The sequence below is a fragment of the Ambystoma mexicanum genome, chromosome 12 (genome assembly GCF_040938575.1).
Source record: "Ambystoma mexicanum isolate Mex_15411 chromosome 12, UKY_AmexF1_1, whole genome shotgun sequence".
NCBI lineage: Eukaryota > Metazoa > Chordata > Amphibia > Caudata > Ambystomatidae > Ambystoma > Ambystoma mexicanum.
In genome coordinates this window covers 20027124-20045986 of record NC_090936.1, presented here as the reverse complement: position 1 = coordinate 20045986, position 18863 = coordinate 20027124, and the positions used below count along the sequence as shown (strand labels likewise).

The 18863-nt window shown below is 45.4% G+C and overlaps 1 protein-coding gene across 1 annotated transcript in view; it reads right to left on the bottom strand.

Annotated features, from left to right (window-relative positions):
* Window positions 1–10954: 10954 nt before the first annotated feature.
* Window positions 10955–18863, bottom strand: part of CDNF (cerebral dopamine neurotrophic factor) — a 390175-nt gene continuing 382266 nt past the window's right edge. The window contains exon 4 of the mRNA XM_069627686.1: window positions 10955–11306. Within this exon, the coding sequence (XP_069483787.1) occupies window positions 11128–11306 (179 nt within the window). The 3' untranslated portion in view covers window positions 10955–11127. The remainder of the gene's footprint in view (window positions 11307–18863) is intronic.

Here is an 18863-nt window from a genome sequence, read left to right as displayed (position 1 = left end):
ATGGTTTTGGGGCTGAAAGTCGGGTGGATATCTGGGGAAAAAGTTCTGCCCAGGGTTTGGTAAATTTCTGCCCTCCTGTGGGAAGTTTGGAGGGAAGTTCCCTGGGTTAGGTGCTTGGCTGGATCCCCCCCCTTGGGCTGGAGGAGTCCACACATAACCCCGGATGGGTCGATTTCCCTTGTAACGGGGACTTACATAATCAGGAGAGCGAGGGACCCCATTTGTGGGGCTGCCTCCTTGGCTCCCTGTCTGTGACTGACCCGAGGACCTCCTGGGCCTAGCATTATTAGGTGCAGGTAGGTTTTTAGGCCCCCCCATCTCCAAATCCAAAACGGGGGTGACCTTTACCTCTGCCACCTTGGCAGCAGCAGGGGTGCTGTTGGCTTTGGGGTTTTTCTGGGCATTACTTTTGCTATCTATCGGTTTCTGCACCTCATAGATCCGGGTAGCCTGTTCAATGACCCAGTCTAAAGATCTTTTCTCGTGAAAATCCCTCACGAGCTGGGTCATGATATATTTGGGCAAGGCATGGAAAAACGTATTTATAAATTCTCTGCTATCCGTGCGCACCCTTCTTGTGGTCTGTGCAAAAGCACGCTTTAACTCCTGCACAAATTCTTGTGGGGCCTGATCCTCCCCACATTGCAAATTGTAGGCTGCCTTGCGAGCCTCTTGAGGATTTCTGTGAACAGAAAAATGTTTCAAGATGGCCGCCTTATAGGTGGACCATCTTAAATGATTTTGGTCCTCCAGCCCCGCAAAGAAACTGGAGTATTCCGGGGAGAAGGTCCACTTTACATATTGAATACAGCTTTGGCTGTCCTTCAAATGGAAAGTCTCCATCATTTGTTCAAACAACTCTAAGTGCTCCCAAACAGAATACTTAGCGTTCTTATGGTAAGGCGTGATGACGCTCCTGATCGCCTTAATCTGCTTTAAGGGGTCCTTAAGCAAGGCCCTTTTTGCCTTATTGGCCTTTTTGGTTCGGGTAACCCTTGTCCATTCGTCCTCGGATTCAGAGGCACTGCTCCCAGAGGGTCCCGTCTGTTCTTCCAGGTTTTCCCGGATTCTGCAAGCCTGGGAATGGCTGGCAGAATGTGGGGACCTGGTCTCCTGTGTCCTGCGCAGTTCAGAGGAGTCTTCAGATTCCTCCTTGCTGCCAGGATTTGATGGGTACCCCCTCCACTGACCTAACTGGGCAGAAGTTTTCAGGATGCCCTTAATGGGCCTACTCTCCTGGGGTTCCCCATTGAACTGTACTGTACTTGGGTGCCCATACCCGGATGCCCACCCCTCCATTCCTGAGTGGTACTGGCCTATGAGCCCCATACTCTTAGCTGGATAGTAATCTGCCATCCCTGTGGCCCTGTGCTCATGTGCGCCAGGGGACATGGGGGTGGTAGAGTCCAGGGACTGGGGGAGATGAAGGCCCCTGATGTTAGGGCTCCTGCGGTTATGGTCAGGAGTCTCTCTTTCCCAGCGGACCTCATCTCTATCCGCCCCTGCTCCCTGTTGCAATGCAAGAGCCTGCATTTGTGCTTTCAGTTCCTCAGTCAAGGCCTTACTAGACTCTATCAGTCTCTCCTGCATCGCTACCTGTTGTTGGAGCCTATCATTGTGTTGACAGAGGGCCTCATTTTCCCTCTGTGCTTTCTGGTTGGTCCTGGAGAACTGGGCCAGTCTTTGCTGCAGGAGGTTTACCTCCTGAGCTGTGTCCCTATTGGCCTGCTCCTTTCTTGCCAGAGCCTCTTCCACCCTCCTGGTGTGCTCTAACAAGTTCTGGTTTTCTTTTTGGAGGTCACCCAGCCCCTGGAGGGCCAGGTGATTTTCTTCCATTTTCCTTTTTAAATGGCAGACTTCCTGGCCTATGGTGTCACTTTCCTGACTGAGAGCCTTCATCTGTGCTGCCAGGTCGTCCCTTTGCCTTTGGAAGGCACCAGCTTTCTGGCGCTCCTGATCAAACTCTGCCTGGGTATCCAGGTCTCTCAGAATTAGTTTGTTGCTCTCTGCCTTCACTCTATCTAGGTGGCCTTGCAGGGTGACTACCTGCTCAGCACATACCCTGTTGAAGTCCAGTTGTTGCTCCAGCTTTTTCTGGCTTTGCAGTAGGGAGTCCAAACCTGCTTGGTGTTCCTTCTGCAAGGCCAGAAATCTGGTATCCTGTTCTGACTTTTCCTTTTGCAGCACATCAATATCCTCCTTTATTTTAGTGATGTACTGCCTGGTCTCATTTTCTGACTCCTGGCTCCTGTGCAGCCTTTGCTCAGAAGAGTCCAGATCAGATTGGGCCTTCTCTAACGCCATCTGTTGTCTTTTTGCCAGATCATGGCCTTCAGCACATTTATTCTGTATGGCTCCCATATATAAATATAAATATGCCGCTATCCTAACAATCTTGTCGTGTTCATCTTTGGCCTTAGGAGCCATATATAGTTCACTCAGGGCCACATGTAATGGACCCTGATCTCTCCATAAGTCTGACCCTGTTTCAGTGACCTGTCGCGTGATGGCCTGCAACCAGGCATCCTGGCCTTGCTCAGCCCATTCACCTCTCACAAATAGTTTATGTAAGAAGTGCTCTCTGGCTATTTTCATATCTACCAAGGTCGTCATTCTAGAGATTGGTCTCTGTCCTGACTTACAGAAGTTTGTATTTTATTTTTGCAGAACAGAACTTTTCTTGGAGTGTCCCTTTTGAGGAATGCTTCACAGCGTAATGCAGCGTGGTGATCCGACTGGATATGTGTATCTGGTCAGCTGGCACGCTGTATTAAGCTGCACAAGTGGTATTCTAACCCAAACGTCCGGCCCGAGCCCCCAATTTGTAAGAGGATTCAATTCAACACTACAGCTAAGTCAACGCCTAGTCTATAATACTGAATGAAAACCCTTATTGATATATCTTTATGTCCAGTTCATGCGTTCTGGATGACTACCCCTATATAACACCCCTCTCTTGGAATCCTCCTGACCCCACTGAGCCAAGAAGTAGTTCTGTTTTGCAAGTTAAAAGGTTTATTTGATAATTTAAACAATAGATATAGATATCACGCTTTATAGTAAATTAATAATTGAATATCACACTTAATCTGATATGATAAATATTAACAACGGAGAATCTGGCACTAGCACACTTCTTTATAATCACTAATGAGTTGACATGAAATGGATAAGATAGCACACTGGTAAATAGGAACAAAAGAAGAAGGTGGTAAAGAATGCTTTATGTAAGCTCAGGTGGATGCACTATTCAATGAATGCAGTACAGAAAATACTCAATATGATTTCAACCAAACAATGTAATCACTTTACTCTGGCTATTCACTCCCCCCCTTTATGGGATGCAAGGAAATGGGAGGAAAGCACACAGTTCTCAGAAATGCAATCAATGTAATTCAGTTCAATCCCCCCCAAGCACGCTTAAAGAAAACAGATAGGAGTTTTGAAAACACAGGCCCAAATGCTTTTATATGTGCTAGCAATGGATGAGAAATATGCTGGAAATGCTTTTAATTCCCTTTCAGAGGTTCAGGGTGAGTGGTATCTAGTTAATATTAGTCCAGGCTCACTCTTGCAATTATTCAGGAATGATTAGCAGGTTAAACGAATCTCTGGCAAATGGAAGGCAAGCAGCAGCAGATTTTCACACGTGGAGAAATTTGCAAATCGCGGCAAAATTCGCGAATGCGTGTTCCGCGATTGCGGCAAAACTATAGGGGGTAGGAATGCGGTTCTAGGTTCGTAGGAAAGCCACGATTCTTTCAGAGGAAAGTTACTGCAAGTCTCTAGCACAAACGGTCACGGAGATATGAGCGATTAAATAAAGGTCGTTTTTCAGATTTGAAATTTTAAAGTTCAAAAAGACAAGTGCAGCTTGCAACTAAAAAATGACAAGTGACAGCTTTACAAATGACAGGTGACAGTTTTGGAGCTATCAGGCAGTTCTACTTAGGTTAAAATAGATTGAATCATATTATTTTAACTAAGAGATTTGGTTCTGCACAGTTTTGCTAGGTACTCACACTATATTCTTGAGTGAAATGGGCCTTGCCATGGATCTGGTCAGGTTTTAAACTCGCCTCTGGTCTCTGCACTTCACAGTGATCTGGGTCTGCTCTCTCTCTGGATTCTGAAGATTGAGGGATTTAAAGTCTGGATCTTTCTGCACAGCTTTCTCTGGAGATTGATGGAGGTAAAGTATGGATTTTCCCGGCAGAGCTTCCAGCTGCAAATGGATTTGAAGGTCCCTATCTGTCCTGTCTGTCTGCTTTTATGTGTTTTTAAAATGGGTGTGTGTGAGCATCACTAGACCCTACCCCTCTCTCAGCTTCTAATTGGTCAAACTTCCATTTATCACTTGATTGGGGGAGCTAAATTGTGTCAGAGTGATGTCATTTTACAGCCTGCAGAAAGTCCACTCCTCCTGTCAACTTACACACAAATCTAGATTTGAAACAAATACATATTTGCAGAGGTACATATTGTTTTAAAATCATATGCACCCCTCACATATCACAGGAGGTATCTCCTGTTCAAACTCTGCTCTTCCTGGGAGCTTGCATTCAGAAATGGCAATATTTTGCACTTTTTAACTGGTTTGCAATTCCGGACATTACCCCAAATTTACACACATGTGCGCAAGGAGTATGGACATTAGTTGATGAAGTGTCAGATTTTTCACATGCACACATTTTGAGTAATATCCTCTTTTCCGCTAATACCCCCCTGAACATACCACCCGGTCCTACCATGTCTTAAAACGTGGGCAGAAAAATCACAAGAATTATGGCATCAATTAAATTATTTTGACAAGTCCACATTGTGAGTTATTCATCTTTTTCTAAAACCAGATTCTGGCTACAGAGGTGTGTCTTCCCAGGTCACATGGTGGAAATACTGGTTTTCCCACTCCCCCCAAGCCAGCTTCTGTCTCCAGTTTGTCCCCCTCCCAGTTTCTGCCAAGAGTAAGCCACTTTTACGACCCCTGCAATATAAGATTTGCTTGGGTCCTGAAAGGCCCATTGTTCAAGAGGAAGCCATTTATGATCCTCTCAATAAACCCTCTGCCTGGGTGAAGGGAGTTGCATTGTTCAATCTCCTGCAGAGCACAGGTAATTCAATTATCAGATAGATGGTATATCCTTAGTGTGGCCAGCAAAAGGCAGATAGGCCTGGGAACACAGCTGTGACTCAAGTTTCACTCCTGATGGGGGTAGCTGTCAAGCAAAATCAAGTTCCTTAAGCCAAGTTTCAGATAAAATGTCACTTTTTGTTCCCCAGTTTAAGTCAAGACATTTTTTTACATATGCAGCTAGAATGCTGATTCTAAGTTCAAAACTATGACATTTAAACAATTGCAACCTATGTGACACTCAAAGTAGGTCACTCATTTCTTTTAAACATTTAGATTTGTAGTGTCTTTCAGTCCAAATTTACTTAAACTGCTGAAATCCACAGCTAAGCCAGTCTTGTTATAAACCTTCAAGTCACTTCAGAATATAACTTTACATTGTATCCACCTCTCAGTAAGTCTTTCTTTGGCTTGCCTTGGGTTCACTTATTCAGTTTTACACAAAAAAGTAAAATCTGGTGTTGTTTTAAAACGCCGGCTTTTGGATAGTGGTGAGTACTGGTACTGCACCCCTTTTTGGGATTTAAGAAAATGAATTCCCAACAGTTATGGGTTTGCTTTTGGCAATCAGCATTGCCACTCCCAATGGTTTCAGACTACTGTGTGGGTAGTCCAATGGTGGTTTTAGGCAGTGTCCTTCTGTGCCCATAACATCGGCAAAAATGAGTGGCAGCCTATTCTTCATGCATTTCCCTGTGCATTTTCTGGGAAGCTCTGGCCATCATGATGTTTTCCATGTCAATACTGCACAGTTTTGAGGTATGGCTCGGATGCATGGGTAAATACATCCCACAACCCAGATTTACATCATACGTTCCAAACAAGGCCCACAAAAAATATGATGTATTCTGCTTGCATGCAAACTCTGTTAAGTTATTCAAACCGTATGAGGTTATCAATTCAGTACTTACCAGTTTGACTCATGAAAGGTTCTGGCAGGGCAAACTAGGCACCCAACCAGACAAAGATGCATCATGTTTAGGTCGGAACCCCACTGGCAAGTGTGCATGAGAAGAAGATGTGAAACTAGTGCTTATTTTAGACAGGATTCCTGTACAAGCAACATAGGCATTGACACAGATATTGCTTATAAAATCAACTTTTTTTTAATCACACCAGGAGCCCATTTACAGATGGCAATTAAGTAAATAAACACTCAAGAGAATGCTTAGATATAACACTGGCAGGTCCTATACAACACAAAGATTGGTGTCACTTTGTGATAGAGCTTGCTCAAAGAGTTCCCAAAGGGTCCGTTTTGGCGGTGAGGGGCAGGAAGTTGGTAGAAATGTCATAGGCATTCACATAGCCATGGCTAGTCATTGGAGGGTTAAAAGACCAAACACACCCATAGGATGTGTGTTTCTCCTCACATCCTTTTTACGTCCTATCTGTGCCCCACCAAAAGAGTTCTGGCTTACCCTTAGTAGGCAACACTAAGAAAGGATGGGTGTAAGTCTCAGAATCAATCATAACCACCGGCATTGCTCTGGTCAGCCTTCCCTAACAGTGGGCCTCATTAGGTGTTTGGAGGTAACCATGGCGCTATTAGCGCCATGGCTGCCTCCAAATCCTTACCGACTGCGCCCTGGTGAATGGAGCTATTACCGCCCCATTGCAAGGTTGGCGGGGGCAGTAATTCCCCATTCACCAGGGCACTTCTCCCTTCCCATTTGAGCCCCCATAGGGCTCAATGGGAATGGGGAAGGTGCTAATAATGATACTGCAAATTGCGGTACCGTTATTAGCACAAAGTCCCTTTGCGGGTCCCGTCCTTAACGCCCGGTAAACCAGGTGTTAAGGGAGGACCCGCAAAGGGAACTCGTAATAGGGCAGTATGGGATTACCGGTACCGGTGCCCTTACTGGTACCGGTAATCCCTTACCGCCCACCTCGTAATGAGGCCCATTGTCTGCAAATCAGCCCTGGCCCTGCCAATAATGTGAGCAGCCCTCCCTAAACTGTTAGACTGCTAGTCCATAAAGCCTAAAACTGCCTTTGGTTGCTTGTGTTCCAGTGCAGAGGGTACATGGCCCAGCAATTAAGATTGAACTGCACCTTTGGTGGCAGAACCAAGAGGCATTTGCTAATGGCTTGTCCACCCCTCTGTAATGGTGCAGACATACTAAAGAATTATGGCATGGAATGCTGTGCAGAGCAATGATAGTGGTAACGTTTAATTGAAATCCTTGTATCTATCACTTATTGATTTTACTCCTATCCAATACCAGAATTACTGGTACCGGTAATCCCTTACCACCCACCTCGTAATGAGGCCCATTGTCTGCAAATCAGCCTTGGCCCTGCCACTAATGTGAGCAGCCCTCCCTAAACTGTTAGACTGCTAGTCCATAAAGCCTAAAACTGCCTGTGGTTGCTTGTGTTCCAGTGCAAAGGGTACATGGCCCAGCAATTAAGATTGAACTGCACCTTTGGTGGCAGAACCAAGAGGCATTTGCTAATGGCTTGTCCACCCCTCTGTAATGGTGCAGACATACTAAAGAATTATGGCATGGAATGCTGTGCAGAGCAATGATAGTGGTAACGTTTAATTGAAATCCTTGTATCTATCACTTATTGATTTTACTCCTATCCAATACCAGAATTACATTTTTGTTACTACCAACCTTATTTTTTCACTTACACTTAAGTAGTTAGTGCAGCAGAATATATATTTTCAATGTAATTTTTAAGGGACTGCACGCAATCGATTGATGCACGTTCTGCAGACATCTGTGTGAAAGCAACATCATGTGTCATTTATTGTTTGATATAGTTAAACATTTAATTAAGCATGATTTGAAAAAACGCTATATTCCCACAAAAAATAAACATGCTTTAAATGACAGAAACCAACTTTGTGATTTTAGGTTTGAGAAACTAGTTGTAGGCCTGCTTAAGTAAGTGTGCTTGAGTACGCTTGAGTAAGTGTGCTACCTCACTTAGAGGTGTCAGTGGCCCTTCACCTCCCTGGTCGTTTGTGCTTTCATAGCTGTGAAGCATAAATCATTGTCCAGGCCAAGCAAACAAATCCTGGCCGGGCCTCCTGCAGTGCAGCCTCTCAGAATGCCAGTCTCTCAGCTGTTCCTGCTGCATGTTTAGAGTGAAATGCCCCCCCCCACATCCCAAATCCCCCAGTCCCTTGGGTCCCACATTCAAGGACTCCTTTCTAGGGGGGGTCAGGGAGTGGCCTTGTGGGGCCTGGCCCCCTGACCCTCCTGTTGGAGCCGGGTCTGCAAACAAGCCTGACGATGGACTATGACACTCTGTCAGGGAGGTCCTAGGCAAACCACATAAAAAGCAAAGAAGGACTCAGTAAGTAGAGCCTTAGGTGTGAAGCCTGGTCAGCCTGGGAAATTCGAACCGGGACAGAAGATGGGACATTAGAGAAGTAACTCAGAAGCTGGGAGGGCGCCAGGCAACAGACCAGATGAGTCCTTCTATGGCCGAGCAAGAGCAAGCCGAACTGGGAGCTGGAATCTGTGAGACGGTGGGGTGACCTCGAGGAGGTGGACTGTGTGCGCCCACAACTATGCCGATGCCGCGCCTGCCCGGAATGACACAGCGGGACTGCAGAGAGAGAAGAGCGAAGTCAAACAAGAGTTTACTGGGAATGCAGAAGCCCAATAGCTCGGGAAGTGCCACTGATGTGCTCCAACCAAAGTAAAGGTAATGGGAGCTACGGGAGACCTGAGAGAGGATTGGGGACGTATAAAGTAAATCTCAGGAGTGGTCTCCCTCATCTCAGTAATTTCACTGAGAATAAGAATTGTGAAGAAAGCCTTGGAAGTTATCCTAATCATCTCAGTAATTGCACTGCGAATAAGAATTGTGAAGAAAGCCTTGGTGTCAACTCCCTTGTCTCACTAATTACACTGAGAATAAGAATTGTGAAGAAAGCCTCAGGAGTGATCGCCCTCATCTGAGTAATTGCACTGAGAATAAGAATTGTGAAGAAAGCCTCAGGAGTCAACTAAGCCCCTGCAGTGATCTCTAGTCCCAGTAATTGCACCAAGGATAGGAACAGATGGGAAGAACACCTTGGAAAGAATCGCCTTCATTTTTTTTACTGTTCTAAGAGTAACCAAAGTGAACAGTGCCTCGGGAGCAGTATTCCTTGTCTCGGTAAAGGGGACAAGCCTGTTACCATCAGAGATTAAGAGTGTGAAACATTGAAGAGTGCCTTCAAAGTAGCCTGGAGGGAACAAGAAGGGCTCTTAATGACTATTTTGAAAAGCAGATAGAAGAGCACTTTCAGTCACGGAACTAGGAGAAGGGAGTCATTCTCCTTGGTTGCACTTGTTGAATCGGAAAATAAAGTTAAGGATGTAAAGGACTGTCAAGAGAAGGTTAAACTTGTGGAAGCAGGAGAAGGGAGTCATTCTCCTGGCATTTCTCTTCAGAAAGAAGAACTGAACTGAAACAAAGACCCTTGAAGATTGCCCCTAGGGCTGATCTCTGCAGAACCAGGAGAAGGGGGTCACTCCCCTAGTACCATCTAGCTTCCCTTCTGTTGTTTAGTGGTAGGACTTCAGCAGAGGAGATTTTTGGACAGAGAACAGATATTCATTTGGACTTCCACCAGACGACGAACACGCCAGTTATTCCTTTGTTGAGTCGGGACAACCCTCTAGAATTAGGGAAAGGTTGATGTTTTTTTCTATCTTTAAATAGAAAACATACTGAAATGCCACCTCTGTCTGTGACTCCTCAATCCAGCGCGCAACAGTATACAAATAGTAATTAAAGAGCACCCTGATGACTGCAATACACTCCAAATGGTAAAGTATATTCAGAATACAAATAATAATAGGTCGCCCATGAGGGTCTTCAATTGTGTATATGATGTTAGTGCGTTGTACTCCAGGTGCAGGAGGGAGAAACTCGAGGCCACTCAAGGTTCAGCAAAACGAAAGCAGGAAACACACACCGACTATTGCTAGTCGGTAACCCTCTGCTGCACACTAGCCGTGACAAACAGCTTGTCACCTTGACAGTTTTCGCTCCTTAGGTGGTGACTACCCTGCACATGAATTACCCTACCATTTGGTTTCTTAACTAAACTGGTTATGTTTGAGTACTTTGTTCAGCTCAAATCTAATTTTGTCTTTTGTTTTTGAATCACCAATTGACCTGTACAAACTGATCTGTGAAGGCGATCAATGTTAACACACTCTGATGGAGGAGTATGCTACAAATTAAAATTGTTTATGTTTGGATATATTACCTAATGGGTCTACTTTTTATCCGTCTACTCTCAGCCTGATGTTTTCTTGTCTGTAGATTTACAAATTGACAGAACCCCAGATATACTGCTTGCCTTTTGAACATTAGAGTAAATTTACTATTATTTTGTAACATTTATTTGACATTTACCCTTGTACATCTAACACTCCTTACTTGGAGCTTTTAGCATATACAAGGTACAATTACCACTTGGGACTAGTTCCCGCTAGGAGTGCAGCAGAGGGTTACCGACTAGCAATAGTCGGTGTGTGGTTCCTAATACACAAGGCGTGACATAAACAAAACCTGACAAGGATCCAGCCTATGTTAGGAATTATTTAAAGACCTTGCTGTAGTGGGCAACTGGTGGCCGTCCAGATGTTTTGCCTAAAACTCTTATCAGCTCTAGTCAGCATAGACAATGTTGAGGGGTCATTGAAGTCGTAGGCCACGACATCTGGAGCAGGTTTCCCACCATACAACCCAACGTAAGGGCATATCTACTACCGTTCTACCCCCACTCACCCCGAGTGGCTTCCCACTGAGTAAGAACCAACTCAATACATCTGGTTTTACTGATGATAGCTTTAGAAACAATAAGAATTACAACTCTTAATTTATTAAGCTTGAGCATGAAAATATATTTTTTGTCCTTGTGCCAGCCATAGAAACATAAATATGTAGAAATATTAAGAATAACCTTTACAATAAATCACAGAAGTGATTGTTGTGTTAACTTTGAGACACATAGAGGCAGGTTTTGGCAGGCATCAAAGGTCTCCCCTGTGGTTTGTAAAGGCATATTTAGGCGCCAGCTCCTTAATGAGGTTCACAAAGTCTGATTTCTCCACGCATGCTCTGCACACCTCTCCCCAGCGGTCCAGGATTTTCTTTAGTTCCATCACTCTCAACTTGGATAGATCGGTTGTTTTTAAATCCAGGAGCTTCTCTGTTGAAATACAAAACAAACATGGCCGCTTATTCAGGCTTATCAAGATGGAATGTCAGACACCGCTGCCATCTCTCCTTCACAGTAGGGCACAAAATATACAGCGTGTGAGGTGTGACCGTCCCACGTGTATTACCCTTTTAAGTGGATGTGTCCCTCCCACCTGTATTGCCCTTTTAAGATGGGCCATAACTGTGTCAAGGCCCAAGCTAATATAAAGAGACCCTGCAGACATGTGTAGCAGAACGGCTGTAGACTCCAACTATGGTACTCCTGTTGTCTCTGTCTCTCATTGTGGGCCTGTAGGCCTACACCATGTGATCACAGTCCTACGGCCCTGGCCTGCAGGCCACACTCCGTGTAACCACGGCCCTGCAGGTCCCTGCTGGTCCCTGCTGGTCTGGGCTCCCCACACCAGCCTGGTGCCCTGGGTCCAGCCCAGGCACCCACCATCCAGGATGTTGTAGGCATCCACGGTGCTCCGGCACCCAGGCTATGCCCAGATTTGCCTCCTATAGGTGTATTTGCTTGGCAAAGTTGGGAAACAGGTGGACATACCATGTCTGCCACCATTTCCTGCTACACCTGACAAATGTAGCTGGCTTTCGCCCACTTGGGCCAGAAAAAGCAAGTAGACACTATAAGAACCCATTGTAAATGCCTCCCGCCATCTTTAACTACTCTCCAGTTTCCCACTACCTCATACTTGCTAACCCTACAGATTTAGGCGGTAGGATACCGCTTTCTAAGCAGTCCTACCGCCTACCGATTTATTGGCAACAAATACCGATTTTTTGGTTAAAAAAAATATATATATATATTTTTTTAAAGTTATTCTGGAGTTAAGGGAAGTTAGAATTATTTGAAAAATAAAATTATTTTGAACTGATGAACATTGAGAAAGTCATGTTTTGCTGCCAAATGACATGGTATGGGAGACTACTCTGTCCACAACTTAATTATAAGTAAGAATCACATGACACCTTGTGCATACATGTGATAGTAAATCTACCACGGTTATCTAAACAGAAGATGGCTGAGGTAAGTCATCTCTGCTTATCGCTGCAATTCCTGAAGGAATTCTGAACATGCATGGGCACAGCTAATAGTGGGGCATTTGCTGTCTTTCATGGCAGTTTGTTTTTTACTGGCAACGGGTAATAACGGGAACGGTGTAAAGGTGCGATTGCGGATCTGAGAAGGGATGAAGGTGAGCAAGACGACGAGAAAGGAGGGCGGTGTAAGCAAAGCAGGATGCCGGTGAGGGAGGCTGCCAGTAAGGTAGAGCATGAGGTGTTCATGAGAGTGAGGGCAAGAGAGAGCGAGAGAGAGAGGGTGACAGAGAGGAAGGGAGAGAGAGAAATAAGGGTGCAAGAAAGGATGTGCTTGCTGAGTGTACAAAAGGGGATGCATGCATGGGAGCCAGGATAAGAAAGACTAAGGGTGCACAGTGCCAGTGTGAGTGTGCAGGCAGAGATGGAAGGTGCAGGGAGAGGGAGAGTGAGGTGCGGGTGCAAAGAGAGAGAGAGAGAGACAATACAAGAGACCTCCAATAGATGCCCATTCCCAGACAATGCACAGCTGTATTTTGCAACACAGTTTCAGACTAACTGTTTCCAAAGAAAAGCTGATGCCTTTCTTAACAATATATACCAACATTGTCCTATAAAATACTGTTTCATGCTGACTGTGGCCCAATATATGTTGGCATTGCCATTGTAAAACCTTTTCATGTTGGCGTTGCCCCATATTATTAGTATGCTATTGTAAACCCATTTTCACGCTGGCTGTGGGTGGCTGCATTGGGTAAGTAGGGGGGTAAAAATGATTCTGTGGGCACCGTGTAGTTATAGAAATGTTCTGCATGCCAACAGGGTGTCCTTTGGGGCCACAAAGGTGGATGTGTGTAAACTGGACAAACATGCATTTCACATCCTGCCAACAAAGAGCTGTGCATGATCTGAAACTGATCATTGTTCTTGCGTGTTAACCTGTTCCTAACACTGTCCTCCCATTTAAAATGGCAGCCAGTGTTTCTGCCCTGCACCAAAAGTAACAAACCAAATAAGGCACAGAATGGGAGTGTGATGGATTTTTTTCTGCAATGGTGGGACGGCCCAAGCTTTTTGAATTTTTATATAATAAAACAATGTGTTTTGAATGTGCTGCTGCAAGGCCTGACAAGGTGCTGCGCATCTTGTGAACATTTGTGAAGTCCTCTTTGGGGCAACGCAAACACATACAAGCACACTTTTCCCTTCCTTCTAGATTGCCTTACATTATCAGCTGACAATCAATGTTAAGATGCATTTCTGAACTCTGACCTGGTGGGCAGAGGTTCAGAACGACAGCCTAGTTTCTTGGAACAGGGAAAACTTCTGGACAAGCCAGACCAATCAGGGTGGCATTGCGGTGGCCAAGACTAGGTCTCAGGAGGGAAACTAAAAGACCTTAATGAGCACACAGTGTAAAGGACACTTGCAAATCACTCCCGGACAGGTGTATCTATATTAAAAATATGAGTACATTTATTCAAGGCCTTTGAAGTTCAACACACAGTAATACGTTTAAACCAACACAATCCTACTAGAATACTGGCAGGAAAGGGTGAAAATTATATGAAAAGATAAACTGCCATCAGTCCTGTCCAGAACACATCTGCACATCTCCAAAAAAAAGTCCATCAGGAGTATCTAGGGTCTTTGTAATAGACTATGAGACCCAAGTGCACTGTACTGTAAGGAACATTGTGCACTTGTTACATGTTGCAGAAAAGTTGCAACATTGGAAGAGGACTAAAGGAAACAAAGTCTCCCAGTACTGACTGTTTTAAGGGCATGTCAGTTTCCCCATAAAAAGTGAGGGAAAGCCCAGAGGAGTGCAGCAGAAGGCTGTAAGGTTTTTAAACAGCAGCAAAAAGTTTGGAGGTGTACAACTGGAGGGAAAATTACATATAAATGAAATCTTTCCTAACACTCGCCCCTCCCAGACTAAGGACAGGGGGACTTAATCCACCCCTGGATGAGTTTAATGTTTCAGGTCGGTTAAACATTCTGGACAACTGCTATGTAGGACACTTGGCCTATGCTCAATGGTGAAGTCAAAGCTAGTAGTATACCGCTTTTTAAGCAGTCCTACAAATTTTCTTTTTTTTAAAAACATTTTATTTTGCCCACGCCAGCTCGGGGGAGTCTTTCAAGGGCACCCCCGAGTTGGCGTAGTGGGAGAAGGTGCGGCATGCAGGCTTTTGATGTAAAAGGCGCCCATGGCGGTGGGCTAAATGCGCCCCTCCGCCGCGGGTGCCTTTGACAAAAAGCGCCATTAGCCCCCCACCACACCAGTTCGGGGGAGTGCGCCTCATTGTCATTGAGTGCGGAGGCAGGCTCATTCAATGACAATGGGCTGTTGACGCGCCCTATTCCTATCATTACCTCCTCACCGGACTATTTTTGAAACTTTAAGATTCCTACAGATTTTTGGTCACAAAATGTTGGCATGTATGCTACCTGTTGGAAATGAGGAAAACCGCGCAGGCAGGACCTTTTGCACTTGACTGCAAACAGACGAGGTGCCCCCAGGCAAATCACTCCTCCAATCTAAATAAGGCCAAGCAGAATTAAAACCTTGATTTGCACCAGCAGGGGGGCGCATATGCAATCCAGGGCTTGGTGTCTGTGCTCCTGCAGTTACACTTGCAGCCCTGTAGGGACATCTGCAGCCATCAAGGGATGAAAAAGCTAAATACTCTACAATCAGAAGTTGTGGGCACAGAGTGTCTTTGGAACTCACGTCCAGCAGCGGTCTGCAGCCTTTAGCTTGCCATATGTTTTCGACACACAGCTCCCATTAACCCAGGCAAGCTAGTCAATGGTGAGGGATTGTGGGAGTTGTAGTCCAAAACAAAGAGAATCACACAGTGTAGTTCCCTGATATAGCAGGTGCATAGTGAAGTGAATTATGGGCACAATAAGAAAGGAATTTTTATATACATTGTTGAGTAAAAGAATTGGTAGTCGAAGCCTCCCATGAGTGTCTTGCTAATGACCCCACATCTTTGATCAAACACATCTGCAATGGTCTTAGCATGGCTGATATGTTCTACTTCCAAAGCTCAGTGCCTCTAGATGAGGTATTCAGCCAGTCCATATGTTCCCTGCACCATCTCGTGCATCGTCTCTCCATTTTGACCGAGGGCTTCTAAAGGTCTTGACACACCAGTTCTTCAGTTGATTTGGTGAAGGCCTTCTTTACTGTCTAAAGCAAAACTGAGGTTTGGTGGATGTCGGGTTCTGAATTAATCATAACCACTGGCATTACTCTGAGCCACCCTTCTGCTCATCAGTTTTCAGCCTGCCATGCCATTACAGAAGAGGAAAGACCATATTCAAATCAGGCGTGGCCCCACCCAAAAGGGAAATCCAGCCAAAACCGCTAGGTCCCATCCCTTTCCACATGAGACCACGAGGAGTCCCCGACAAGCAGCCATGCTTAGCAGTACAAGTCCTGCTTTAAAGTCTCCGACCTAAGTTTGCTGGGATCTTTCCATGAAAGCTTCATCCAGTGTTATGAATGATGCCCCTCTGGTAGTTGTCATATTCCTAAAACAGAGCCATTGGGCAATTCCTCCATGCAACTGTTTCGGTGAGCCCACCATGTTAGTCCTTCCTCGGTTTCTGTGGAGGAGGGTTTTCTCTGGTGACTAGCATACTACGGTCGCTATGCCAACACCTTATTGTTCAATTAAACTGCCTCTTTCTTTTCACCATTGTACTCTGTGTGGGTAGATCTCAGCACGCTTTTTGTTATGCCGCCGTAACTACGTCTGCACGTAATGACATCAGAGCTCCGCCCCAACGCCACACCAGCAGTGCCTGCTCTAGCACGCGCCATGTATTGTTCGGCAAGGTACTTATTCTGGGACTTTTCGCAGCAGAGACAGATCCCCCAAACGTTTTGACGTTCTCTCACATTCTGGCAGGTAAGCAAAATAGAACTCGCGGCTCCATACTGTGCATCACTTATAATACGATGTACCTGTACTCAATATCTTATTTTCCTTTTTTATCTTATTTCATACAAAGACTTTTAGTGCTTCTTGATTAGCCGAGCTGTCCTGCCTGGATTACTGTTAGGCAGGATCCTGTGCAGTGCCCTTAGGGACCACTGCAGACAATTAAGACTACAGGTGGCAATACAAGTTTACCTTTGGTACAAGCCTGTACTACTATGTAAGAGTGGTAGCAGTGGTGGAGCAGCCAGACTTATCTCAAGAGTATATGAGCAGTAGCAGAGATTACACAAAGAAACCACAATTACTGTGACTCAAGCAAACACTGACTCAAGGTTTCAGGTAGAAAAATATAAGTACAATTATTTTTAAACCATCAGTTATAAACACAACACTTCTATTAAACTTTAAACAAAACCACACGTTAAATATACTACAACTAACCAATTCACTTTGTACAGTATGTCTCAAGATAAGTACCCTGTGTTTGAATGAACCGGTGTTATGAACAAAACACGATACCGCGGATACGATTGCGATCACTTTTTGACAGTTCGGTCTACTAAATAAACGCGTATCCGTGACATGAAATGCTACCGGGGCAAAAACACACTTAGCACCTGAGATACCCAGAGGGAGTTGAGGCAAAAATCACAGGCAATATTTTAGTTAAGCAGACAGAATCGAGAAACACTCGGAAACAGGAGTTCAAAAGCCAAACGGCCGGAGCCAGGTTCGAGGGACACCGGAGAGCTGTTGCCGAAGATCACACCATTAGGCAGTTCACGATTCAGCGTAGCCAAGAGTACTTTGATATTGTCAATGTTCGGAAGAAAAAGTTATAAGAAGGTGGGAAGACAAGGGCAAGCCTTGAAGATGAAGAAAAGGGATTCACCCAGTTTCCTCAAGCAGAACACAGTACCTTATTCCAATGGTGCAGCTGGTGCCCTGGCAGTTGTTCCTGTTGGTTTCCCACAGACCCACGATTCCTGGAGCTTCGTTGTGAAGGAGGACGTCTGAAGGGGGTCTGCACCACACAGGGATGAAGCCGGCAGCAGCGACAACGAATAAAAGGTGCGCTCCTTAAAAACAGGAGAGGCTCGTCAGGGGGCTATCCGGACCACTACAGTAGTGTGCAGCGATTTCGACCACGAAGGAGACCTCTGGCTGAAGAAGATGAGCTGGTTATCCCCATCAGGCTCAAGGGAAGAAGACTCCGAAATGGATCTCCTCTTAGTCGTTGAAGGGTAGATAGCTCAGGACTGCAGCAGGGCCTCACCGGGATCGGGTAGTTGCAGCAGCCGTCGTTCTCTCTGCTTCTCTTCGGTTCCTTGTAGTTCCAGTGGCGACTCTGACTTCTAGCCCAAGAGACCTGCCTTTTATGCGCAAAACCCCCATTCACACAGCCTGGCTGTCAATCACGCAGCAGGGGGGTTGTCCAGCCGGGACAACCGCCTCAGCCAATCATGGCAAAGTGTGCCTTGGGTTTCCTAGGATACCCTGTGCAGGGGGTGACTACACCCCTTCCCCACATTCAGTCTACCTAGACACCCAGGCGCCAAGAGGAGGGCTTCTCTGCAGAAGCCTGCTAAAAGACGGTGAACAAAGAAGGCGAACCTAGTTTGCTGCACAAAGTAAAACACAAGAAGGACTTTAACAAAAAGAAATGGCGAATAAACCCAACCGGAGCCAAAAGAAAGACGATTTGGTCAAGCGGGTTTATGCTTAAGGCTGCTAAAATAGCCAAAAGCATTACCATGTTTATCTAATATAATCGCGGTAGAAAGGTTATGGTAGATACCACTGTCACCAGCCAAATCTAAATGTTAAAAGAGCGAAACAATGCTCAGGGAGGTACAGACAGAAAAGGGGTACAGATTAGCCCTTTCCAGTACTCCATGTAAGATGGGATGTACTGGGTCTGTGGCAAAAGTGACTAGGTAAAGCAAATGGCAACTTTACCTTTCTCTGGGGGACAGTAGTCAGCCCCAGTGAAATGGAGTCAGAGGGCAGTCTTAAGACAACCCTGGTTTACTACACTGAAGGTGCTGTGTAACCAATACAAGAACAGGGGCACCTGGAGTGGTGTGCTCCAGTGCCCAAGATCACACAATGAGTAAAAACACATAGGCCAAAACACATGTAAGAGTGGAAAAAGGATTACACTCTTACCAGGTGGAAAAAATAAACTCCAGAAATCCAGCAAAGCTGCTGGGGGACTCACTAGGTGAGGGAAATTAGCCCTAGAAGGAGAATTCTACCTAACACTCGCCCCCCCCAGACTAAGGGACAGGAGGATTTAATCCACTCCTGGATGGACCTCATACCTCTAGTCGGTTACAAACATCCTAGAGAGACCATCAGCATTTTGGTGGTGACTTCCTGCTCTGTGCCCAATGGAAAAATCAAATCCTTGTAGGCAGATTGACCATCTGAGTAATTTTGGGTTTTCCCCTTTCATTTGCGTCAGCCATCTCAAGGGTTGGTGGTCAGTCTGAATGATGAAGGTAGATCCATAAAAGTATGGTCTAAACCTCTTCAGTGACCAC